The following is a 26,434-nucleotide window of genomic DNA, read 5'->3' on the forward strand; positions in this document are numbered from 1 at the left end:
TCCCAACGTTGATAGTGATAGCCATTTGGCTCTTGCTGAGACGCATCTTGAATGGAGCACAAGTCCTCCTCACTAGCAAGAAGTATGTAGATGACATGCTGTCCTTAGAGGACAGGAAAGTAGAGTGTGTTCTGTATCAGGTCATTTTGGAGGAGAGGCCCTCTTGGGCTGCTCTGGTGCCCCTACCTAAGGTACTCAGCTTTGTTCAGGGAAATTGATAAGGGAAAGGCAATGAGGTGGGTGCAGATTCCCTCTGCAGCCGGCCAGGTGGAAGGGTGATGTCAGCGAAGCAATGTCCTGACTGTGACACAGTCCTTTAGCAGCTGTGTGTGTGAATTTGGGGCTGTCCTCAGGTCCTCTAACCTGCTCCCAGTGTGTCCTGCCTGGCTGAGGACTAACCCATCTCCACTAGGGGTATCCCTGGTCCCATCTGCAGTGAGCAGAACCTTGCCTTCTGGGCTAGAGCTGGATCCCACAGTGTTCCTGCCTCCATGGGGAGAGGCAGGCAGGGCTACCAGAAGACCCAGGCTAGGGAGCTCAAACTGCTGCTATAGCAGCATAGCCCATAAACCAGAAGATCCCTTGCCTGCCCTCCCAGGGTGAGTGTGTCTAGGAAAAGGGTTGACTTGGCCTGACTTTACCCTCCATCTTTCTGTCTAGTCAGCTGTACCAGCTCCCAACTTTGCCATGCCAGTCACGGTGCCTGTGTCTAATCAGAGCTCACTGCAATTCAGCAATCCCAGCAGCTCTCTGGTCACCCCTTCCCTGGTGACATCGTCCCTCACAGATCCACGACTCCTGTCCCCACAGCAGCCAGCACTACAGAGGAACAGTGTGTCTCCAGGCCTGCCTCAGCGGCCAGCTAGTGCAGGTGAGTAGACTGGAAAATGTGTAGGTGAGGTGGAAATGAGGTGTACAGGGGACTCTGGCATTTCATTTTCAACAGGGAGGGAATCTTTCCTTCCCATGGCATTCCTAAATTTGTGTGGCTCCTGAGGGAAGGGCATAGGACTCCTTTTCCTGGGTTCCACTTCCTATTCAGTCCCAAGACTAATTATGGAAGGGGGAGTGCTATTGGCTTATCATGGTTCTGCTTTTTTCCCAGGCGCCATGCTGGGGGGAGACCTCACCAGTGCTAATGGAGCCTGCCCCAGTCCTGTTGGTGAGTGCAGCTACTTTTCACCTGGCTGGGAAGGTCTACTGCTTAGTGGTTTCAGGTCAAAAGAGCCAGAGGAGGGGCTGGGAAGGTGGCTCAGTGGTAGAGCACTTGCCTTGCATGCCTGAGGCCCTGGGTTCGATTCCTCAGTACCACGTAAGCAAAAAGAAAAAAGCCGGAAGTGGCACTGTGGCTCAAGTGGTAGAGCGCTAGCCTTGAGCTGAAGAGCTGAGGGACTGCGCCCAGGCCCAGAGTTCAGGCCCCACGACCGGACCCCCAAAAAACAAAACGAAACAAAAGAGCCAGAGGAGAACAAGGTGACAGGGCTCGAACTCGAACTAAGTCCCTGAATTTTGGTGCCTGTACTAGTAGCTGGTGTTGGATGATCAACAGAGTTGAAGGCTTAGGGAAGGCTGAGAAAGCTGAGAACGGAGCAACAGTGCTAGTTGGAACAGAAGACCCAAGGTTTTCCAGTTGAATAGGGGTGTCTGGTTGGGATCTGAAGGATGGGAGTGTCTGGCCTTGCATAGAACAGTAGGCACAGACTTGAGCATGCATTCCCATGCACACGGGCCTTTCCATTTGTGGAATATGTAGGCATAGATGCACATTTTCAGGCAGGCACACATATAGGAGCCTTCCTCCTCCCTCCAGCAGCTGACAGCCCTCCTGCTCTGTGTGCCATCCGTCTGGGTGGCTGTGACTTCTAATGTCACTATTGACGTCACTCTGACATTCCTGCCATTCCCAGAATGATCTGGGATTTGGGATTGAAGCAGCCACACACTTTTAGGGTATCAGTATGCTCTTATGGGACAGAGCATGGTGGCATTTTCTGACTTCAGTCACCCTCACATCTCTGGACGTCAAAATGTCCCAGCTCAGTGGCAGCTCAGCAGGGTATTGGGGGTATGAATGAATACTCGCTTCTTTTCCAAGGAAAAGGTAAGAGAAATGCTTTCAGACCTTGCTTGTAGGCTTTTGAATGCAGCATGTGGGAAGCAAATTACAGTCCTGCTTGGCCTCTAGCCAGTGGTGTGGCCCTGGACAAGTCATTACGCCTCTGTCATCCAGGCTCAAGTTTCCTCTTCTGTACACAAGGCTATTAATGCATGTCCTGTCTGTCTTGTAGGGTTAATGTGAGGGCTAAATGAGATAATATGTGTGTGCAAGGCCTGTGTACATTGTGGAGCGTGAAATAGATGTAAAAGATAGTTATTATGCCTGTTATTACTAGTCTAATTATGGTGGTGGCTGTGTCATCAGTTCCCTACTGCCAGTAACAGCATCACCACCAACAAATGGCCTGTCTTCCTCAGGCTATAGGCAGTTCTTCATGTGCTGATCCCAAGTACAGCATCCCCCAGCTCATGGCAACGGGATCAGTCCTGAGTGGTTAGTCCTGGTGACCAGGCTCTTCACAGGTTCATTTTGGGTCCTGTTTGGAGGTAGAATGTGGAATCTGAGAATGCTGGACAAAGAGATAGTAGGAAGAGGTTTGGCCACAAGGCTTCTTCCTTGTCCATAGTGAGTCAAAAGGCAGTGATCGTTTCTAGTTCTGCCTTCCAGCCTTAATGCTCCCACTAGTCAGTTTCATCAACTGTGGCTTTGGTTTAGATTCAAGGGTGTTCACAGGACAGGAAAGCTTTAGGGAATACCAGGCAGCTAAGCACCCTCTCAGAGCTTGAACATGGCTTTGAGAAGTTCTCAGTGTTAGGAGTAGTAGGCCTTAAGTACTTAACAGGGCTGAGGGCCAAACTGATGTTTTTCTTTCTCATCATTTCACTTCTGCAGGAAATGGCTATGTCAGTGCTCGAGCCTCCCCTGGCCTCCTCCCTGTGGCCAATGGAAACAGCCTAAACAAGGTCATCCCTGCCAAGTCTCCACCCCCACCTACCCACAGCGCCCAGCTTGGAGCCCCCAGCCGAAAGCCCGACCTGCGGGTCATCACTTCCCAGGGAGGCAAAGGGTTAATGCATCACTTGGTGAGTGTGTATCAGGGCTGTAGCAGAGGATGGGTGTGAGGAAGAAGAGAAGAGAAAACTTGTAGCAGGAATGATAAAGGTTAGGCACAGTTAGGATTTCTCACCAGAGATCATGAAAGCATGGCTTTTTATAAGCTCTTTCTTCCCCAGGACCCCTTATGAGGTTAGAGCACAGAAAATCAGCCTAAGGACAACAGAAAGGGACAGGAGGTGGGAAAAGGTTCTGTGGTGGGGAGAATACTAGAAGGTATTCATATTATAATAGGATAGTGGGGACCAGATCATTGGTTAAGGTCAGAATGTAGCATCTTCTTGAAATGAGTTCAGGAGAGCTCTGTCGTTATGGGCCAGGGAGAGTATCTTGCGCTTAGACAGAGGAGAGAGCATCCTGCTTACTTAGGCATAAAGGTGAATGGATGGCTATGGGGGGAAGGCAGAGGCCAGACACTGAACCATCCACTTGGTTTTATTTCTGCTCCCAGACTGAGGACCATTTAGATCTGGTAAGTGAGGCTCTGAAACGTTCGTAGTGTCTTTGAATTCTGGGTTAGTCCACGGCTTTGCAGCCCTGCAGCATGAAGTATATGTGTCTTGTCCTTTCACCTGTATGCGTAGTTGTGTGGTGTTTGATTATTTGCTGGAAGCTATGCTTACTGCCAAGTGGGATACTAAAGTGAATGGGGCAGGGGCAGGGGTTGATATTCATGCATGTATAACCTGTGTGTGTGCATGGAGGTCTTTGGGATGTACATTCATTGAGATGTGTCTATGTGTATCTAGAAAGGCTTCAGAGTTCCTGACCATGCTGCTTCAATTCAAGCCTTGGATCCCACTAGCCTTATGACTTCACTTAGGCCCATACAACATTCCTGAAACCCAGAACAGGAGCCTAATCCATAAGAGGGAAAGTCCAAGAAAGTCAGTTTCCCCAGGGAAATGAGTGGATGCCCAAGCCAAAGCTGGAGTTGTCCTTAGTGGGGGCCTCCCTGCCTTTGTTTTGTCCTTGTGCTCCCTCTTACACTCGGCCTGTCTCACCAGCACCCAGCACCATACACAGCTACTCCTTTTTTTCTCCCTCCCTCCCTCCTCTTTCTCACACTTACATATTTACCGGCAGCCAGGAATGGGGCGGGGGCTTCTCTCTCCCCAGCTCCCTGACAGGAGGCCAGAGAAGCTGGAAAAGGCAGGCAGACTTTGGCGGCCAACACAGCGGCAGTTTCGGCCCCAGTGTTGAATTGGAATAAACAAGTGACTCAGCGGCAGATGGAGCTGACAGCCCCACACACGTGTGTGCATACACGCAGGCACACGCCACTCCAGGCCCCACATTCCCCTCCCAGATGCCAGCACACGTTTTCCGGGGCATCTGCTGCAGTGTGATGGATGGAGAGTAGACTCTGAGGACCTGGCCACAGGAAGAATGTGTCTCTTGCTTTTATCCCTTTGCCTGAGAGCCCAAACCAGTGTTGGTGTTGGGCCAAAGGGCCAGCACACATACCTTCCTTTGCATGTATGCAGGTGTGAATGAATCTGTGTGCACACATTTCTCTCTGTGGCTCTTTGTGTCTGACTGCACCATATTGTGTATGGGTATTCATGGAGTCTCCATGCTAAGGCACTGCACCTTGGCCTTGGAATTCTGAGAACGCACTTTAGTATGGATGGCTAGCCTAAGGCAGCCCATCCATCCAACTGCTACCTCCTGACAGTTAGTTTTCTCTTACAGAACAATGCCCAGCGCCTTGGGGTCTCCCAGTCTACCCACTCGCTCACCACCCCAGTGGTTTCCGTGGCAACGCCGAGTTTACTCAGCCAGGGCCTCCCCTTCTCTTCCATGCCTACTGCTTACAACACAGGTGAGTGTGTGACACCTCTGCGTACACTTGGGACAGGTGAGTGACCAAAGGAAAACATTACTAGCTATACCATGGAAACCCCAAAATGAGGAAGGCCATTGATTGCTCCACTGGGCACAGGTGGCTCATGCCTATTATCTTGGCTACTCAGGAGGCTGAGATCTGAAGATCCAAGTTCCAAGCCAGTTCCAAGCCTGTGAGACTTTTATCTCCAATTAACTACCAAAAAGGCTGGAAGTAGAGCTGTGGCTCAAGTGGTAGAACACTAGCACGAAAGCTCAGAGATAGCACCCAAGCCCTGAGTTCATATTTCCCCCTCCCCCAAAAGAGAACACTCAGTTAAACTTGAATTTCAGATCAAATGAGTGGTGTCTTAATTTAAGTGTATTCTGTAGACATTCCTGTGCTAAAAGATGTCCCAAAGACATACTTAGGCTATAAAAACTGCATTATTTTGTCTAAAATTCAAACTTAACTGGGCATCCTTTATTTATTTGTTTATTTATTTTTGCCTGTCCTGGAGCTTAAGCTCATGGCTTGGGCACTGTCCCTGAGTCTCTCTGTACTCAAGGGTAGTGCTCTACCACTTGAGCCACAGTGCTACTTTTGGCTTTTTCTGTTGATGTGGTACTGAGGAATCAAACCCAGGGCTTCATGCATGCTAGACAAACACTCTATCACTAAGCCACATTCCCAGCCTGGCATCCTTTATTTTTATTTATTTGTTTGTTTGTTTATTATTTGTCGGTCGTGGGGCCTGAACTCTGGGCCTGGGCGCTGTCCCTCAGCTCTTTAGCTCAGGGCTAGCACTCTACCACTTGAGTGTCTCTTTGGGGTTTTTCTGCTTATGTGGTGCTAAGGAATCGAACCCAGGGCCTCATGCATGCAAGGCAAGCACTCTACCACTGAGCCACCTTCCCAGCCCCCTTTCTTTTTAATATAGGAGGAAGGAAGGAAGCCTCCAATGTGAGGAGGAGGGGCATAGGACAGAGGTGGCTTCAGCTGAATTATTTAGGACAACCAGGCTTTCTTTTTTTTTTTTTTTTGGGTCCAGTCGTGGGGCCTGAACTCTGGGCCTGGGCGCTGTCCCTCAGCTCTTCAGCTCAAGGCTAGCGCTCTACCACTTGAGCCACAGCGCCACTTCCGGCTTTTATTCTTTTTGCTTATGTGGTGCTGAGAAATCGAACCCAGGGCCTTAGGCATGCAAGGCAAGCACTCTACCACTGAGCCAACTTCCCAGCCCCGGGCCAACCAGGCTTTCTAGACTACATGTTTGAGGAGTGGGGAGTGAGACATGGTATGGCATACACAAAGGCTTCCTGGGGAAGGAGAATGAAGGGATGAGGAAGAGGAGACAAGAAGGGTAAACTGGCCAGAGTACACTTGCCAGCTTCCTGGGCAAGGGTAGAAGAGGAGAAAGCGACACCACCACCACTCCCACTGCACCCCCTACCACGTTGACTTGGTGGTAGAATAATAAAGGGGAGGTAGGCAGAAGACTGGGGAAGTTGGGAAGGCATGTCTGAAGGTGAAGAGTCTCAAGTACATGGGAGAGGCCCTCTGGATAGAAGAATTCAAACAGAATACCTAGTGCCTCGCTTGTTCTGGGTCTCCAGAGCTTGTTCTGGCTGTATTACCCACTCACACCTGCTTGGGAACAGCCTTACACTTTACCATCCTTGCTCCAGATTGCTGCATCAAAAGGGACTTCCTGGTAGGGAAAAGGAGTGTCACCTGGTTTCACAGCATTTGTGCACAGTGGGCTCCTTCCCACTAAGGAGACCTTTGTCTTCCCCCAGGCCTCTCTGATGTGAGTGTTTTGTTAGGGCTGTTTCTGTGATGAAAGTAGACTAGACCAGGAGACTCTACTCCATTTCCTCTTCATTCCCAAGCCCCATCCCAGAGCTGAAGCAGGTTAGGGACAGATATCAGTACACAAACAGGTACACATACACATTCCAGCCTAAGTTCTCAGTGGCAGGTAAGAGAATTGGAGGGCCTGCGTCATACTGAGGCCAGACTGTGATGCTGGTAAAAATTGTACTGTCCACATTGTGAGCCTCTTGTCCCTCATGTATGTACCCACATACATACCCACTTCCGGTTACTGTGGCTCATAGCTCAAATGGAACTGCTACCAAAATGGTCTCCTGTGGGCTGAGCTTCTGTGGACAAAGGGACTGAGGCCTTGTCAGTGCTGCTGTTAGGGTCAGGTCAAGGAGAAAAACTCTCTTCCTCCAGGCTGGAGTGAGGCAGGGTGGACCTGCACACTTGGTGGAGAGCAGCTTAGTCTCATTTTCAGGTGGTTTCTGCTGTTTTCTGATTCCAGCAGTTTTTGTGAAACATGAAGGCAATTAGTTGGTGTCAGTGAACCTGGGACAGGTGCTAGCTGGGCGGTCTTATGGACTCCTACTTGTTACTGTGGTGTGAAAACAGTTTCTGCCCTCGGCCTACCTTCCGAGCCCTGTAGAGTGGGCTTTCTCATATGCTCTCACTAGCCCAGGCTTCAGTTGTTGCTACAGGAGTATCTAGTTTAGATAGCAGGTATTTTCAGGTACCCTCAGTATATAAAGAAAACTCCAGTGAACACATGGGTTTTCAGTTGTTCACTATTTAAAGTCCTGGCCTTTGTTCAAGTTCTGGCTGGGGATGATGTGGCTGTGGTAATGTTTTGGGTAAAAGATGAACCTGGCCCCTTGTTGACACTGGCTGGAGATATCTGGCTGTGGAGGTTCTGGGAGCAGACTGAGGGGGCAGCCAAGTGGCCCAGGGCCAAGTTCCTCCTGGCTCTTGGGATCCAAGCTTCCCAGTGGATACAGTGGTTGAATGGGCAGTGCAGGGCAAAGAGTTGTGTTCTCTGAGGTACCTCAGGCAAGGCACTGCCTTCTGGGTCTGGCTTGCATGTATGTAAAACATGAGGTAAAAATAATTGGTTCTTGGGCTGGGAAAGTGGCTCAGGTGTAGAGTGCTTGCTTCACATGCATGAAACCCTGGATTTAATTCCTCAACACCACATAAGCAGAAAAACCCGGGAGTGGCGCTGTGGCTTAAGTGGTAGAGCACTAGCCTTGAGCTGAAGAGCTGAGGGACAGCACCCAGGCCCAGAGTTCAGCCCCACAACCAACAAAATAAAATAAAATAATTGGTTCCTAAAAGATAGAACGCAACAACAATAACAACAACAATATCAGTTCTGGTCAAGCACTAGTGGCTCATGGCTGTAACCCTGGCTACTTAGGAGGCTGAAATCTGAGGATCATGGATTGAAACCAGCCTGGGCAGGAAAGCCTGTGAGACTCTCCTCTCCAATTAAACACAAAAAGCCAGAAGTGCAGCTGTGGTTCAAGTGGTAGAGCACTAGCCTTGAGCAAAAAACTCAGGAATAGTGCCCAGGACCTGAGTTCAAGCCCTATAACTGGCATAAGACAAACAAAAAAATTGTTCAGAGCCCCCATTTGCCCCTACTCTGCTTTTTAAATATAAAGTAGTTCTATTACTTGGGAGACAGAGATCAAGATTAGGGAGGATTGCCAGGTGCTGGTGTCTTATGTCTGTAATCCTAGCTACTCCAGAGGCTGAGATTTGAAGATTGAAGTTTGAAGACTATTCCTTGTCATCACCAAAAAACTAGAAATGTAGCTGTGACTTAAGTGGTAGAGTGCTAGGCTCAAGCACAAAAGCTCAGTGATAATGCCCTCAGTTCAGGCCCCAGGACCCAAACCAAAAAAAAAAGAGCGAGAGATTAAGGAGGATTATGGTTTGAGGCTAGCTTTGGGAAGGTTAGTGAGGCCCCCAGTCTTAACCAACAAGTACAGAATGTGTGCCTATGGTTCTAGTTACCTGGAGGCGTGAATAAAATGATCACAGCCTGGGCAAAATCACAAGATCTTATCTCAAAAATAACTATAAATGCAAAAAAAGAAGGGCTGGAGATACAGGGCTCAAGTGGTAAAGCACCCGTCCATAGGCATGAGGTCCAGTACTGCAAAATTAGCAAAGAAAACTATGTAATAGAGAATTCTGGGGTCTTGTCCAAGTCATGGGGCTTGAACTCAGGGTCTGGGCACTGTCCCTGAGCTCCTTTTGCTCAAGGTTAGCACTCTACTGCTTGAGCCATAGCTCCACTTCCAGCTTTTTCTGTTTATGTGGTACTGCTTTATGCATGCTAGGCAAGCACTCTACCACTGAGCCACATTCCCAGCCCCTCTTGTCCAAGTTCTTGCCACCAGCCTTCCCTGTGACCTGGGGCTGCAGGTGCTTCATTTGTAACATGGGAATAGGTAAATCTTTAAAAGCTTACTATGAGCAGGACACCATTCTGTGTGTCTTCTATGTCCTTAGTCTTCCCAGCAGCTGTGCTGCTCCTAGAGATAGGAGTAGGATTACTGTCCTGGTTTCTAAGCAGAGTGTAAGTAACCTGCCCAGGTTCACTCAGCTGGCTTGTCAGTGGAGGTAGCCAGGAAGTTTAGCTCATGCCTTTTACCTTATAGCTGTGTTGCAGAGATAATACCATCTTCCCTACACAAACAGCTGAAGGAAATGACTCCAACACAGCATAGCTTAGGATGACTGGAGGGGCACCCTCTTGGTAGCATGTCCCTCCTGCTCTCACTGTGTAGCCTCAAGGAGGACATTTCTAAACTGTCCCAAACAGGCTATGACAGCATCACATTGCTGTGTAAATGGTGAAACAATGAGTACCCCTCTTGCACTTTTTTTGTCAGCTGTGGGGCTTGAACTCAGGGCCTGGGTGTCATCACTGAGCTTTTATTCTCAAGGCTAGCACTCTACCACTTTTTTTTTTTTTTTGGTCGGTTGTGGGGCCTGAACTCTGGGCCTGGGTGCTGTCCCTCAGCTCTTCAGCTCAAGGCTAGCACCCTACCACTTAAGCCACAGTGCCATTTCCAGCTTTTTTCTGCTTATGTGGTGCTGAGGAATTGAACTCAGGGCCTCATGCATCCCAGGCTAGCACTCTACCACTGAGCCACCTTCTCAGCCCCATGTACTCTACCACTTTGAGCCACAGTGACACCTCTGGTTTTCTGGTGGTTAATTGGAGATAAGAGTCTCATGGATTTTCCTGGGCTGGCTCTGAACAGTGATCCTCAGATGTCAGCCCCCTGCATAGCTAGTTACCGATGTGACCAGCACCTGTCTCCCTCTTGCACTTTTGCAGAACATCAACCCCTGGTGCACCTCCCCTCCCCTAGGCCCTGAGGCTCCTCTGCTTTCATAGTGTGTGGGTTGGATAAAAGACACGATACATGTCCCCTGTCTCTGAGCATGGTGGTTCTAGTCCCTGCTACTGTCTGAGCATGCATGGCCTGTAGACTCATGGGGCCTGCACAGAAGGTGAGGTGGTAGTGGCAGCCCTGCTTCCAGGGCTCACTGCTCTGCTGCCGCAGAAAGGCAATGAGAGCTAAGTAAAGAGGCTTTATCTAAAGTATGGTAGACCTTCCCTGTCTACCTACCTCCCCTTGCCTTGCCTTTTCCTAATTGTCATTATAAAAGTGATACCTACAAATGATTTTTTTTTAAAGTTCCACATTATGTTAAAAATCACCTTTATTTATCCTGTTTTTTTTTTTTAAAGCACCTCATGATTACTGACTTGTGCTTCTAACTCTGAGTGCCATTTTTATGGGTTTCTTGATTCTTCACATAAGTGGTTAAACACCACCTGCCTCTCACCTGCAAGGCCCCTCACAGTCTCTCCTTCCTTTTCTCTCCTACAGATTACCAGTTGACCAGTGCAGAGCTCTCCTCCTTACCAGCCTTCAGCTCACCTGGGGGACTGTCGCTAGGCAATGTTACCGCCTGGCAACAACCCCAGCAGCCACAGCAGCCACAGCAACCACAGCCACAGCCACAGCAGCCACAACAGCCACAGCCACAGCAGCCACAGCCACAGCAGCCTCAGCAGCCGCAGCAGCCACCTCAGCAACAGCCCCACCTGGTCCCCGTATCTCTCAGCAACCTCATGTGAGTCCTCAGGAGGCTTTCCACAGGGATTCCAAGGGGGTGAGGAGAAGAGGGTCCTCTGGAGAATGGGTCCCCTTCAAGGTTGTTTGTATTCAGTAGATGACACGTGAGGTTGTGTAGATGTAAGTGGCAGCCTTTGGCCCACACAGATCCAGGAGACAGCTTTAGCTTGGGCCCCTCCCTCCAGCTAGCCCAGGGAGGATATGAGGGTGGAGGGTGTGCTGGGCACAGAAAGTGTCATGGGATCGAATGGGACTAATATTACTTATTTCCCTCTCTCCCCTTCTTTTGACCCTCTTCTCTCTATCCACGTGTCTCTCCCTCTTTCCCTTCATATATCTCTGTCCTCTCTTGCTCTGTCTTGTATCTTTGTCTGTAATTCACTCTGAACCCTATCCCCATTGCCTGCCTCCAGCCCAGGCAGCCCCTTGCCCCATGTGGGTGCTGCCCTCACGGTCACAACTCACCCCCACATCAGCATCAAGTCAGAACCGGTGTCCCCAAGCCGGGAGCGCAGCCCTGCGCCGCCTCCTCCAGCTGTGTTCCCGGCTGCCCGCCCTGAGCCTGGTGACGGTCTCAGCAGCCCTGCAGGGGCATCCTATGAGACCGGGGATCGGGATGATGGACGGGGGGACTTCGGGCCCACACTGGGCCTGCTGCGCCCAGCCCCAGAGCCAGAGGCTGAGGGCTCGGCTGTGAAGAGGATGCGGCTTGATACCTGGGTACTGTAGCATCACCCTTCCTGTCTGCCAGTGTCTGCTACACCCAGGGACTGCCCCATGTGCCCCCAACCTGTTTTTTCTCCCACCTGAGAGGCCTTGTGGCCGGGTAGCCCTTCCACCAGCCCTTTGGGGCCAGCACCACTTTCCCCTTTACCCCTCCAAAGGCCCACCTTTCCTCCCTCCCAGCATCAGATCCGTGCTTGATGACCCTCACAGCTGGCCCTGCATTAGAGCCCTGGCCCCATGGGAGAGGGAATGGGGTATACACTGAAGGCAGGGCCTCCCCTCACATCCCCTCTCCATCTCCTCTCTTCACAGACATTAAAGTGACGGTTCCCACCCCCCCTCCTCTCAGCCTCCCTGATGAAGAGTTGACAATCTCACCGCCCACCCCTCCCTGTCCTGGGCTCCTCCCGCTCGACCCCCACTTCCTTTCTTGTGCTCCATGTCCTGTTGACGGTTACATTTGTGTATAATTATTATATTATTATTATTATATTTTTTTTAATTTGGATTCTCGCTTTGGAGAGAGGGATGCTCTCATCCCCTTTCTCACCGCCCCCCACCATTTTCACTGGTGGGGGCTCTCTTTTTGCGGGAAGGGGGGGTCACTTTGCACGTTGTACACATATGCTGCAGGAAGGGGGTGGGGAGCCCGGTACGCCTTTGGGAAAGGACAGGTGCCGAGCCCTGCATGTGGAGCCCTCCCACCCATCCCCCAGACAGAGGGAAAGAACCAAAAACTACCAAGCAACAAAAACCCATACAACAGACTGAACCCCAAAGTTGGCTTGATGGTGGGTTTGTGTTTCAAGGGGAATGTGAAGAGGCAGAAGTCCTCTGCTTCTGGGCTGTTCACGCGGTGGTAGGCACACAGGCCAGTTCCCAAGCCTGGCCCCCCCCCCCCCACCTCCTCTGCACACATACACAAACACTCTGATCCTTGTGCGTGCTGCATCCCTAAGGTCTGCGGGTGCTGGGAAGGCTGCCTGAGATTCTGAAGCTGGGGCAGGGCTTTGAGGTGGAGCCTCTCTGGTAGCACATTGAAGATACAGACACAACCATGAGGAGAGGGCTGAGAAGGACAGAAGGGCTGGGCAAGGGATGAACTGGGGTCCTCCCCCCCAGCTTTTTCTCTAAGATATACAGTGCAATAGCTCCCCATCCCTCAGTTGACCCAGCCCCATAAGCTGGCCACAAGTGCAGGGAGACTGGGGAGAGGAACTCCAGTGAGGTAGCCTCAGGGCTGGGCCAGTCAGCCTTAAGCTCCTCTGGGGTGCTTGAGAGCTAGAGCCTTCCATCCGTGGGGCAGCTATGGAGAGGGCACTTTGACCCAGAGGAGTGGACACTGGGATGGTGTGCAGAGGCAGGAGGCCCCCACAGTGAGGTCTACTGGTCCAGGGCCTCCCGGGCCCCTCCTCCTTGTTCCTCTGCCCCAGCTCCCTGCTCTTGGCACCCTCATTGTCTTGCTACCTCCTAGTCCCACCGCCTCCAGGCTGCATCCCACCTTCCCTCTTGGCTACTGTAATTGTAAATAGCGACCTTTGGAAAACCTTAGCAGTGTAACAGTCCAGGAAACTGGTTTTTTTTTTTGTTGTTGTTGTTGTTGTATTGATATGAAATGAGATTCTATTTTTGTCAAAGTATATTGTAATAATAATGACTCAAATGGCCCGTACTGTACAGATGAGATTCTTCTGCTGTTCTTGCTCCCTTTCCCTCCCCAAGTCTGCCCGCTCTGCTGCCTCCTCAGTGGGGCTGCAGGTAGGGGCCCAGGGGCAGTGAAAATACAGAATCCTGAGACTCAGGCTGGATTAGAGATCAAACTGGAGGGGGCAGGCCCCTGGCCTCTTCTGTTCTGCCACACGCCCTCAACGGCCTGGCCTAGGCCAACAGGCCTACCCTCTTACTCCACACAAGCCCAGCCCCTCTGCCCAGGGAGGCAGTGCTCCCATTTGGAGCATAGAGTTAGACAAGATCCATTTTTGTGATAGACTATGGTCTTTGCCTGCCTATGACCCACCCTCTTGCAGTATTTCAACACGATGCAAAGAAGGAGCCAGAAGCAGAGGGGTGTGTGACCACACACAACCTGAGTGTGCTCATGAGGGCATCTGGTATTTTATGTGTCTGGGTGTAGTATACCCTTGTATTTATGTATGTGTGTATGGTTGCAGGGGGTATGTACCTTTGTGTGCCTCTGAGCCTGGCTGGGTGACTCTTAGTATGACTGGAGCTCCGAGGCTTATGTCTATGTCTGTGTGGCTGGATGTGTGTTTACAAAAGGACAGGTGGCTGTGCCAGCCCCTCAGCCCTGGCTTCCAAGCTCTGTGATCCCACTAGCTTCTACTCCTGCCCTCAGCTTGGATGTGTTCGTACTGCAGTTAGGGGGCCTTTGGCAGTCGGCCCACTTTACTTATCCCCACAGCCTACCTCTGCCAGGGCTTCCTTCCAAGAGCCTTTGCTTCAACACACAGCGTCCACTTAGTCCCCAACACCTTGACATGCCGTTCCTTTTCCTGGAGTTGTCCTTCCTTTCCTACTTTCAGAGCAAAATTAAGTCCTCTTTCTCCCTGAAGCTTTGTCCTCCACTATACGGTGATCTTTCTTATTCATGGCTTCACTCACTGACTAGGCAAGGACTTTGGCCCACCTCTCCCTACGGTTCTTAGATGGAGTTTCAAGAGCTGATGGGACTAAGGGTATAGCTCAGTGGTGGAGCACTTCCTAGCATGCATGAGGTCCTGGATTTCATCCTCAGCGCTGAAGGGGGAAAAATACTGATCAGGGCTTTGAAAGAAGCTAGGGTGTAGCTCTGTGCACATGTGCTGTTCAGAGCTTTGCCTAGTGCCTGGTACATAGTAGGTGTTCAATAAATGCTGAATGAGTGAATGGTTAAATGATAGGTGCTCAATAAATATCAAATGACTGGCCTCTTAGGCTATTCCCACCATCACTCTGTATACTTTTCTAGGCTGAGCTTGGCCACCACTAAGTGCAGTGGGGGTAGGCTAAGGACCCCTGTAGTTCTTGTTTCAATATTCACCAGTTACCAGTTTCTCTCTCTGCCTTGTGAAGACAGACCTACTTTGTGTGTGTGTGTGTGTGTGTGTGTGTGTGTGTGTGTGTGTGTGTGTGTCCATCCCCTTCTCTCCCTGACAAGAGGGGTTGGTCTGTGAGTGAATATGTGACATTTCTGCAATTTAGTATCCCAAGGTTTTTCTTAGGGGTAGAGGTTACTTACTGGCTGGCCAGATGGATGGGTCCCTGAGAACCCAAATCTCAAGTGGAGACTTAATTTCTTCTTCCTCTCACAAGCCAAATTTGCCCCCACCCACTCTCTAAAAAAAACTGGGCATTTGCCAAAGTAATCACTGGAGTCATTCAATTCCCCACCCCTCCCCAAGTTTCCCACAGCTTTCAGGGACAGTGGGCAAGAGGACCCCCACACACCTCAATGGAACACACACCATTTCCTGCCCCCCCCAACAGTGCATTCAATGCAGCGAGACTGACCCTTGGCCCCCACCCAACCCTCCCCATCTTGGACAGGAAGGAAGTAATGCACCTTCTCTTGCTGATTATTTATTTGTTTGGAGAGACAGAAATGATGTAAAAGTGTATCTAGAAATATCTATATCTATATATTTTTAACTTACTCCTTGGAATCCCCTGGGGAAGGGGGTGGAGGGATTGGAGCTGTCATGGAGGCCTGGAGACATGGAGCCTGGGAACTCCTTGTTCTCCTCTCTTTGCCTCTCCCCACCCCTAAGCAGTGAATGGAAGGACTGGGATTTGTATGGGGAAGGGGGGGTGGGGTGGGATGTTCCTTGGAGAATCTGGATTCTCTGTTCTACCCCCATTCAAGTCCCAGGGGGGGGAGGGGGGAGGAAAAGGGAGGGAGGGAGGGGTGGGACAGCACAGAGGTGACCCACTCCCAAACCCGACAATCACCCACACTCCTAGGGCTCCTGAGTCCTGGGCAGGGCGAGTCCAAGTGTGTGGCTGTTGATTTGTTTTCAATATTTCTTTTCGTGCTGTATGGTGATGCTTTCTTAGTATTCTACACAATAAGAAGACAAAGTCCTTGAGATTCTTATGAGTTTTGTTTGAAAACTCTTTCACTATATTTGTTGTAAAGAGGTTTACTATTAAAAAAAAAAGAATACACGTTTCTGATACTTTGGCTTGGGTTTTGCTTTTTTGGGGGGTAACAAAGGAGGGGAAGGCAGGCCTGGGGTGGCTCTGGCATGGGGAGAGGCCAGTGCTTCCCCTCAGCTGGGAGGTTAGTAGACTTGTTTGGTCATCTATGAGGGAAGGTGCTACCAGTTCCTCAAGTGTCTGAATTTCTTCCAGAAAGAGACAGCCCTAGGTTTAACTTGATGTCCAGTTAAATACCCCAGGAGAGGTGGGGCAGTGGCTCAAGCATATAATCTCTAGCACGGGGCTGGGAAGATGGCTCAGTGGTAGAGTGCTTGCCTTGCATGCCTGAGGCTCTGGGTTCGATTCCTCAGCACTACATAAGCAAAAACAAAAAAGCCGGAAGTGGCACTGTGGCTCAAGTGGTAGAGCACTAGCCTTGAGCTGAAGAGCTGAGGGACAGCGCCCAGGCCCTGAGTTCAGGCCCCACGACCGGACCCAAAAAAAAAAAAAAAAAATCTCTAGCACATTGGATTTTTTTTTTTTTTCCGCCAGTCATGGGGCCTGAACTCTGGGCCTGGGCGCTGTCCCTCAGCTCTTCAGCTCAAGGCTAGTGCTCTACCACTGGAGCCACAGCACCACTTCCAGTTTTTTTGCTCATGTGGTGCTGAGGAATCGAACCCAGGGCCTCATGCATGCAAGGCAAGCACTCTACCACTGAGCCACCTTCCCAGCCCCTCTAGCACATTGGAAAGAAGAGATCAGGGGATCTAGGTTTGAGGCCACACTGGGCATAAAAGTTTGTGAGACTCCACCTCATTCAGCAACTGGGTGCAAGGGTGCATACTTGTGACACCCAATGGCAAAGAAGCATGAGTAGGATTGCAATCCTGGCTAACCTGGGCATAAGGCAAGAACCTGCCTTCAAAATAACCAACCCAGGCTGGGAAGGTGGCTCAGTGGTAGAGTGCTTGCCTCACATGCATGAGGCCCTGAGTTCGATTCCTCAGCACCACCACATAAACAGAAGAAGCCGGAAGTGGTGCTGTGGCTCAAGTGGTAGAGCACAGCCTTGAGCTGAAGAGCTGAAGGACAGTGCCCAGGCTCAGAATTCAAGCCCCAAGACCAACCAAAAAAATAAAAATAACCAACCGTAGCTATAATCCTAGCTACTCAAGAGGCTGAGATCTGAGGACTGTGGCTCAAAGCCAGCTTGGGCAGGAAAGTCCATGAGACTCTTACCTCCAGTTAACCACCAGAAGACCAGAAGTGGCACTGTGGTTTAAAGTAGTAGTGCTCTAGCCTTGAGGAAAAAAGACCCTAGGGACAGCACCAGGCCCCAAGTTCAAGCCCCATGATTAACATCAACAGAGGAAAACAAGGTGTAAAGGAGGAGCTGGAGGTAGCTCAGATGATGAGTACCTTGTGGATGTGATGCCCTAAATTAAATCCCCACAGTACAGTTAGGCCAAGGACTAGACGTGAGGACTAGAGGAAGTGGTTCGCTATTGGCAGGGTTTGGCCACTCCTCTAAAGCTGGCCTATGCTAACTAAGGAGCTTCAGAAACAAAATGAGTGAGGGATTTAGTAGCCAGAAGAGGTCTACAAATGTCTAAAATTCACACTGCATGTTTAGCTATTGTTGCTGAACATGGAGTTGTAACAGTAGAGTCAGACAAGCCACAAAATGTCTTCGAGCCTCAGATCTTCTTATCTACAAAACACCATCTGCTGATCCTACCTCCTTCACAAGGTTATTGCAGACTTCAGCAAGCAGCAGGGATAGAGGGACAGTGAACAGAATAAGAGCTGGGTGCCAGCGGCTCACACCTGTAATCCTAGTTACTCAGGAGGCAGAGATTTGAGGATTGTGATTTGAAGCCAGCCAGCCTGGGCAGACAGTCCCCATGAGACGCTTATCTCCAATTAACTACTCAAAAACTCTTAAGAGTTCAAGCCCCATGACCTACAAAATAAAAAAAAAAGGGCTGAGAAAGTGGCTCAGTGGTAGAGCGCTTGCCTTGCATGCCAGAGGCCCTGGGTTCAATTCCTCAGCACCACATAAGCAAAAAGAAAAAAGCCAGAAGTGGCGCTGTGGCTCAAGTGGTAGAGCGCTAGCCTTGAGCTGAAGAGCTGAGGGACAGTGCCCAAGCCCAGAGTTCAGGCCCCACGACCGGACCCAAAAAAAAAAAAAAGGGTTGGGAAGGTGGCTCAGTGGTAGAGTGCTTGCCTTGCATGCATGAGGCCCTGGGTTTGATTCCTCAGCACCACATAAGCAGAAAGATAAAAGCCGGAAGTGGTGCAAGTGGTAGAGCGCTAGCCTTGAGCTGAAGAGCTGAGGGACAGCGCCCAGGCCCAGACTTCAGGCCCCACGACTGACTAAAACAAAAAAAAACTCTTAAGTGGAGCTGTGGCTAAAATCTGACAGAGTCGTAACCTTGATCAAAATCACTCAGGGACACTTCCCAGCCAGGCCCTGAGTTCAAGCCCCATAACTGACCAAAAAAGAAGAAGAAGAAGATACTGTCCTCCAGAATGGCTTCAGACAATCCCTTCCTGGTGTTTATTCCCTTGTATAGTCCCTTCCCACTGTGAATTCATGGTGTGACCAGTGAAAAAGGTGGAAGAGTTGGCTTGTAGCTTCTAATGCTAAGTCAGCGTCCACTTTTTGCTCATCATTTGTCCTGGGGGGAGCCAGACACCATGCCCTGTGGAGAGGCCCACTTTCAAGGCATGGGGGCCTCCTGCCAGCTGCCATTTGAGTGGGGGCATCTTCTCTGCCCTTACACTTCTCCAGATGTTGCTATAGGTAAAAAACCTACAGGGAAGATGTAATCTCCAGCTCACCTGTTACCTTGGGAGGGAGGATCTTTCTCTGATGTGACCAGAACAGCTGGATCCTCTAAAATATTTCTGTTCAGTATGTTTCTGTGCCTCAAAGATTGTCTGATGCCCTTCCTTCCGTACAAGCATCACCCCATGTGATAAGCCTTATTCTTGCCCACAATTATTTCCTGTCCTTTTCCCTTCCTGGTGTTCTCTAGTCTCTATGTCATCACATGGAGTCCTTAGAGTAGTTCTGGCTATTGGGCTATAATGTAATATGTCTCTTCTGAAATGCAGCTGGTACTCCATTGTCCAAGGGCTTGTTCTATTGTAATTGGGTAAGAATATGTCAATGTAGAATGTCATAAGATCAAAGCAGCCAAGATGGCTAAGCTGCCTTAAGGTGTTGTCCAATGCCAGGGGACTCAAGTGAATAGAAAAGTCTGTTTATAGAGCTGGGAAGGTAGCTCAGTGGTAGAGTGCTTGCTTTGCATACATAAGGTCCTGGATTTGATTCCTCAGCACCATATAAGCAGAAAAGGCTGGAAGTGGTGCTGTGGCTCAAGTGGTCAAGTGCTAGCTTTGAGCTGAAGAGCTGAGGGACAGCGCCCAGGTCCAGAGTTCAAGCCCCATGACCGACACAAAAAAAGTATTTATTAGGCCACAGAGAAGCTGGGCACTGGTGGCTCACACCTGTAATCCTAGCTATTCAGGAGGCTGAGATCTAAGGATTGAGGTTCCAAGCCAGCCTAGGAAGGGCAGTCCATGAGTCTGTTATCTCCAACGAACCCCAGAAAACCAGAAGTGTCATTGTGGCTAAAAGTGGTTGAGCACCAGCCTTCAGCAATAGAGATCAGGGACTGTGCCCAGGCCCTGAGTTCAAGCCCATGACTGAAAAAAAAAAAAAAAAAGACCCCAGAAATTTTAGTATTGTGGCTGAAATGTGATCTTGCCTATCTACCTACTCATGGGCAATCTTGTAGCCCTGTCTACTGTGCAACCCTTGAAGTACGCTATGAATTCTGGGTTTGGCATAGTCCAGAAAGTATCTTAATTCCTGATTCTGAAACTTGCTGGCTATGTGGCCATGGGTATTGACTCTCGCTCTAAGCCTGTGTTTCTGTACAACAGAGCTAACCATTGCATGTTCCTACTTTTCTCCAATCCATGTTCTCATATTGGCCCAGAAATGAGAATATAACATATAACATCCCATAGTTTTCCACTGACCACAATATGAAATGCAAACTCCTTGGCCTGGCTCCTGAGGCCTTCAAAGAGCTGACACAAACCCTTTTCAGGCTTAGTCCATGCTATTCCCTGTGCATCCGTTGGGCTCTAGGTAGATGCTAAAGAATAGAGAGGAGCAAGCAAGACCTGATCTGCTGTAGAGATAGAAACAATTGAACCAGCAGTAAGTAGACTTTTGAAATGAGTGGAGGCAGTACCCTAATCCAAACTAGTGAAATCAGAGAGGCTTCTTAGAGGAAGTGTATGAATTGGATTTTGAAAACTTGTAAGACTTTCTTGGGCATGTAAAAGTATAAAGAGAGAATGGGTATTTAGAAAATCAAATACTTGATCAAAGAAAAAGCATAGAGTTGGGCAGAGGTGTCATTATAAAGGGCCTTGGTTGTCAAGACTCTCTGTTTTGCTTAGTCATCAAAAAAAATTTTTTTCTTTTGGTCCGGTCGTGGGGCCTGAACTCTGGGCCTGGGCGCTGTCCCTCAGCTCTTCAGCTCAAGGCTAGCGCTCTACCACTTGAGCCACAGCGCCACTTCCGGCTTTTTTTTTTTCTTTTTGCTTATGTGGTGCTGAGGAATCGAACCCAGGGCCTCATGCATGCAAGGCAAGTGCTCTACCACTGAGCCAACTTCCCAGCCCATCAAAAAATTTTAAACAGAGAAAGAAATTGGCTAGATTTACATTTCAGGGAACAGAGTTAAAGTGATAGAGAGCACTTGCCTAGCATGCTTGAGGCCCTGGGTTCAATGCTAGTGTGGGGGAAAAAAATCCCATAAAGATTTGCGTTACATCCAGGTGCCAGCATGGCAGTGGCTCATGCCTGTAATCGTAGCTGTGCAGAAAGCTGAAAGCTGAGGAGCCTGACTGAGAGCCAGCCCAGGCAGAAAAGTCCATGATACTCTTGATATTCTTATCTCCCAATTAACCACCAAAAAGCTGAAAGTGGAGCTGTGGCTCAAGTGATAGACTGCTAGCCTTGAGATGGGAAAAAAAAAAAGCAAGCTCAGGGACAAGGCTCAGGCCCTGAGTTCAAACCCCAGGATGGCACAAAATTAATTAATTAGCTTTTTTTTTTCTTTTTTTTTCCTGTCGGCCATGGGGCGCGGGCCTGGGCGCTGTCCCTCAGCTCTTCAGCTCAAGGCTAGTGCTCTACCACTTGAGCCACAGCACCACTTCCAGCTTTTTCTGCTTATGTGGTACTAAGGAATCGAACCCAGGGCCTCATGCATGCAAGGCAAGCGCTCTACCACTGAGCCACCTTCCCAGCCCCTAGTTAAGAATTTTTAAAAACTGCATTACGGAAAGCTCCAGCTAGATGTTTAGGAGACTAAGGGTGTGGGAAAACTGCCAATGGATTGTACACACAGTGGCCTGAGGGCAGGAGGATCTTTTAAGTTCAAGGCCAGCCTGGCAGTGTAGGGTAACCCTGTCTCAGCAACTACAACCAAATGAAAAGATAAGTATTTAGCAAAGATAAATACGGTCCTGCTTTGTAAAGGTTCCTTCTGACTAAAATGCTTTCGGAGGGAATATAGATTGGGGGCCAGTTAGGATTCTGTAGAAGTTGAAATAAGGAAAGCCTAAACCTGAGGAAGGCAAGTACAGAAAGGGGGTGGAGAGAAGAGTTTGAATTTAGTAGATAATTTGGAGATAAATACTTTTATTTGTCTGATAGAGAAATAAGGGCTGAGGCTATAACAAGAGGACTTGCTCAGCAGAACCAAGTTCCTCAATCCCTAGTAACACACACACACACACACACACACACACGCACGCGTGCACGCACGCACACACGCGCACACACACACACACACACACACACGATGAACTTATTTAGCCTACAAGAGATCTATGAGGGCAAAACAAAACAAAAATCTACAACAGTTCTGTCTTTTTTGCTTGTCCTGGGCCTTGAACTTAAGGTGTGAGGTCCTTGAATGCTCAAAGCTAGCACTCTACTACTTAAGCTACAGCTTCACCTCTGGCTTTTTAAAGGTTAGAGATGAGTTTCATAGATTTGCCTGCCAAGGCCTACTTCAAACATAACCCTCAGATCTCAGCCTCCTGAGTAGCTAGGATTACAGGTGTGACCCACTGACACCCAGCCACTTACAGTTTTCTAGTGGTTTATTGGAGATAAGAGTCTCAAGGAGGGCTGGGAAGGTGGCTCATGGCAGAGTGTTTGCTTTTGCATGCATGAGGCCCTGGGTTCAATTCCTCAGCACCATATAAGCAGAAAAATCCAGAAGTGGCATTGTGGCTCAAGTGGTAGAGTGCTAGCTTTGAGCTGAAGAGCTAAGGAGCAGCACCCTGGCCCAGAGTTCAGGCCCCATGACCGACAAAAAAAAGTCTCAGACTTTCCTGCCAGGGCTGGCTTTGAACCATGATCCTCAGATCTCAGCTTCCTGGGTAGCTAAGATTACAGGCGTGAGCCCGGCTTCTTCTTTGCCTTCTTTCTTTGAAATCATTCTTATCATTTAGGGTTTCACTCCCATTTTCCCTCCCAGAAATTTATCCTGATTTTATTCCCATCCAGGTCCCCACCTCACTATAATGTTCTCCGACCGAGGTATCTTTGTCCTTTATAGCACCTAATTTCATTCTGCTTGGAAATGTAGATAATAGTTTCTACTTTCTACAGCTGGACTGAAGGGCTGATTCATCCTCATCAATGTGTGCCTGGCTCAGTGCCTAACATACATGTTTAGGGAAGCTAAAATTAGATAATGCATGTGAGGTTGTCCAATTCAAGGATTTTCTTGTTTAATGTATACTCAGAGGTGGAACGATGTGGTAGCACAGGCCTGTAATCCCAGCTCCATCTTGGCAGCTAGCAAAAAGAACCAAGACCTATCCTAAAAATAACTAAAGAAAAAAAAAAAAGTCTCGGAAGAAGCATGGGGGAAATGGCAGAATGATTGCCTAGCCAGTGCAAGTCCCAGAATTAAAACCCCAGCACCACCAAAAATAATTCAATATACTCAAAGGTGTGGAAAATCTGCAACTTCACCACCTTACAGCTGTAGGACCAGTTCCTGAAGGAGTGCCACACTGAATAGGACTAGTTTTCCAGGTTCGGATACCAGTGCGCAGAAGAATTAGCACCTACTGGCTCCTACCCTCTAAAGAAAAGGTTGTGAGGAAGCCAGAAGCAAAGGGCGGTATCTGAGTGTCCCAGCCAAGGAAGCCCGGCCAGTTCTCCGTAGATTATGCTCTTCTGACTCACCCTTCAGTCCCATGGGCTGAGTAACTTTTCCAGCCTTGTGATTGTGGAAACTTGTTTCAGGAACAGCGGATGTGGAAGGGACACAGGGCGACCCCACCCCAGGCTCCAAAGTGGCTCCTACTGGAGCCAATAATCCCTGCTTATATGTTTGCAGTATTAAATCATTGTGGGCCACTGCCCGGCCAAGGAACACATGTATTCCCTGCCCTGTTTCACAGCTGGTAAATCAAGAGTCTTAAAGATGGCGCTGGTAGCTCACCCAGCCAGCCTCCTATGGGGTTCTCTCCTCCAGGCCTAGCGCACTTTTTTACCAGGTCAAGTTGAGATCAGTCTTGAGGAGGGGTAGGGGAGGGAGCCAGGATTTAGTGCCACCAGCTGGATTTACGCCCCCCCTCCACCAGCCCCCACCCTTGCTTAGTATTTGCTTCCAAGAATGTACACCTCTAAAGGCCTCTCGTAATAAAAACGCGGTCCCCACCTTGGAAGGTGGCCGCCCACAATCCTATTTACAGCGCAGCAGCCACCATGTGCCCAATAAAAGCTGATGACGACGCCACCCGAGGGGGAGGGGACGGGAGGGTGCGCGCTGGAGGAGGTCACGCAGCGGGGCTCGCGCCCCAGGCCCCGCCCCGGGCTCCCCGGCCACTACCCGCAGTCCCTGCCCTACCAGCCAAGGCTGGGCGGGGTGATCGAGTGATCAGGTTCCGGGCAGGAAAGAAAATCTCCATCTAAGGCGAAAGGGTGGAAGGCAGTGGAAAGGCTACCAATCAAGACTGGAAAGGCCTGCCAAAATGCCTCAGGCAACAAGAAAGGACATGCAAGCTACTAGTCTTTCGGACACGGCTCAGGTCGCCAGCCCATCGCCTTTACATAGTCGCCTGGTCCCTCTTCCCCTCCCAGTCACAATCCGCCAAAAAAGATAAGGCAGCCGACATTCATTCCTAAACTGACGCTTGAGACCAACACAAGGGCCGCCACCCCTGCGTCCATACACAAAGGACCCAAAGACAGTCCGGGAACCTCTGCTGCCGGGCGGGAGGCGGATGCCCACGCTCACTCCATTGGCTCTTCCAGTACCTGATGGTGGCACCAGCCAACTGCAGCCTAGAGAGGACGCATGCGTACACAAAATATTTGGCTCGGGCCGGGGGCGGGGGAGGGGGAACCCCAGTTCTTCAGACCTATTTTGGCTGTGTCTCCAGAGGGTGGAAGAGAATGTGCGCATGCGTAAACCTGCCCAACTTCCCCCCCCCCCCCCAACCTCAGATTGAGGAGGCGATAGCGCCCTCTGTCGTCTTGGCAGATTCTTAGATTCCTACTCTCCACTAGTATATTATCCAGACGTATTGGAAAAAATGAAGCACAAAGGGTTGGAAGTGGCTTAAGTGGTAGAGTACCTGCCTAGCAAGTTTAAGGCACTGAGTTCAAAACCCAGTAGCTCAAAAAATGATGTATGCCGTCTGAAGAAAAACCAGATGATGCAACAAAAATCTTTGAGATAAATATTATTTCCAGGTTAACATTTCAAAGAAGCACTTTTTGTCTGTTTCAGTGTTCAGATGAAACCTACGGCATTTCAAGTGCCAGACAATCATTCTACCTTTTTTTTTTCTTGTCGGTCGTGGGGCTTGAACTCTGGGCTTGGGCACTGTCCCCGCACTCTTCAGCTCAAGGCAAGTGCTCTACCACTTGAGCCACAGCGCCACTTCCGGTTTCCTGGTGGTTAATTGGAGATAAGAGTCTCACGGACTTTTTTTGCCCGGGCTGGCTTTGAACCGCGATCATCAGATCTCAGCCTCCTGAGAAGCTAGGATTACAGGCATGAGTCACCGGCGCCCGGCATCATTCTACCTTTGAGCTCCTGGTTGGAAATGAAGAAACTCCACTGAGAGTCACTTCAGGCTAATAGGGCCCTACACAGATAAATTTCTCCTGTGCCAAACTCTGTGTCTGGCACAGAAAACACAGAAGACATATTAATGGGTGAGTGACTGGAATTTCTCACTACTCGAGTGTCTCTTAGGGAAAAGAGCTGCCTCCAATAGCACCTTGTACAGCCAGCTGCTGTCTGACCATCATCAGGGGCAGGAGCACTACTGAAGTGATTGTCTGGGTAAAGGGTGGCTATAGCTAATCTCTAAGGTTCTTTTTTTTTTTTTTTTTGGGTCTGGTTGTGGGGCCTGAACTCTGGGCCTGGGCGCTGTCCCTCAGCTCTTCAGCTCAAGGCTAGCGCTCTACCACTTGAGCCACAGCCCCACTTCCGGCTTTTCTTTTCTGCTTATGTGGTGCTGAGGAATCGAACCCAGGGCCTCATGCATGCAAGGCAAGCGCTCTACCACTGAGCCACCTTCCCAGCCCCTCTAAGGTTCTTTTCAGTGTACAGACTCTTTAAGTTTATAAGAAACAGGGCTGGGAAGGTGGCTCAGTGGTAGAGTACTTGCTTTGCATGCATGAGGCCCTGGGTTCGATTCCTCAGCACCACATAAGCAGAAAAAAAAAAAAGCCAGAAGTGGTGCTATGGCTCAAGTGGTAGAGCGCTAGCCTGGAGCTGAAGAGCTGAGGGACAGCGCCCAGGCCCAGAGTTCAGGCCCCATGACCAGACCAAAAAAAAAAAAAATTCATTAAAAGTTTATAAGAAACAGAGGACAAGGGGCTTGGAATGAGGCTTAGTGATAGGGGGCTTGCCTAACTTAGATGAAGCCCTGGGTTCAATTCCTCAGTGCCACAGAAAAAGCTGGAAGCAGCACTATGGCTCAAGTAATAGAAAAGGCTTTTTTTGTGTGTGGGTGTGTATGTGCCAGTTCTGGGGCTTGAACTCAGGGCGCTGTCCCTGAGCTTCTTCTACTCAAGGCTAGTGTTCTACATTTGAGCCACAGGAATCAAACCCAGGGCCTCATGCATGCTAGGAGAGTGCTCTACCACTAGGCCACATTCCCAGCCTTCAAGTAGTAGGGTACTAGCCTTGAACAAAAGAAGCTCAGGAACAGTGCCCAGACCCTGAGTTCAAGCCTCAGGACTGGCAAAAAGAAAGAAAGAAAAGAAGGAAGGAAGGAAGGGAGGAAGGGAGGGAGGGAGGTAACGAGGGAGGGAGGGAAAGAGGAAGGGAGGGAGGGAGGGAAAGAAAGAAAGAGAGAGAGAAAGAAAAAAGAAAGAAAGAGAAAGAAAGAAAAGAAAGAAAGAAAGAGAAAGAAAGAAAGAAAAAGAAAGAAAGGCAAAACAAGATTAAAATAATAAGGCTCAAGCTGGCTGCTGGTGGCTCAGGCCTATAATCTTAGCTACTCAGGAGGCTGAGATCT

At 49.6% G+C, this 26,434-nt stretch overlaps 1 protein-coding gene across 2 annotated transcripts in view; it reads left to right on the plus strand.

Moving 5' to 3' along the window:
* Mef2d (myocyte enhancer factor 2D) overlaps window positions 1–15,043 on the plus strand; it is a 36,417-nt gene extending 21,374 nt beyond the window's left edge. For both annotated transcript variants that reach the window (XM_042681574.1, XM_042681575.1), the window contains exons 5-11: window positions 661–871; window positions 1,106–1,162; window positions 2,951–3,141; window positions 4,868–4,997; window positions 10,733–10,979; window positions 11,395–11,701; window positions 12,020–15,043. In XM_042681574.1, coding sequence (XP_042537508.1) covers window positions 661–871; window positions 1,106–1,162; window positions 2,951–3,141; window positions 4,868–4,997; window positions 10,733–10,979; window positions 11,395–11,701; window positions 12,020–12,031 — 1,155 coding nt within the window. In that variant the 3' untranslated portion in view covers window positions 12,032–15,043. The remainder of the gene's footprint in view (window positions 1–660; window positions 872–1,105; window positions 1,163–2,950; window positions 3,142–4,867; window positions 4,998–10,732; window positions 10,980–11,394; window positions 11,702–12,019) is intronic.
* The last annotated feature ends 11,391 nt before the right edge of the window (window positions 15,044–26,434 follow it).

This window comes from Dipodomys spectabilis, unplaced genomic scaffold (genome assembly GCF_019054845.1).
Source record: "Dipodomys spectabilis isolate Male_0828 unplaced genomic scaffold, ASM1905484v1 ptg000069l, whole genome shotgun sequence".
Lineage (NCBI taxonomy): Eukaryota > Metazoa > Chordata > Mammalia > Rodentia > Heteromyidae > Dipodomys > Dipodomys spectabilis.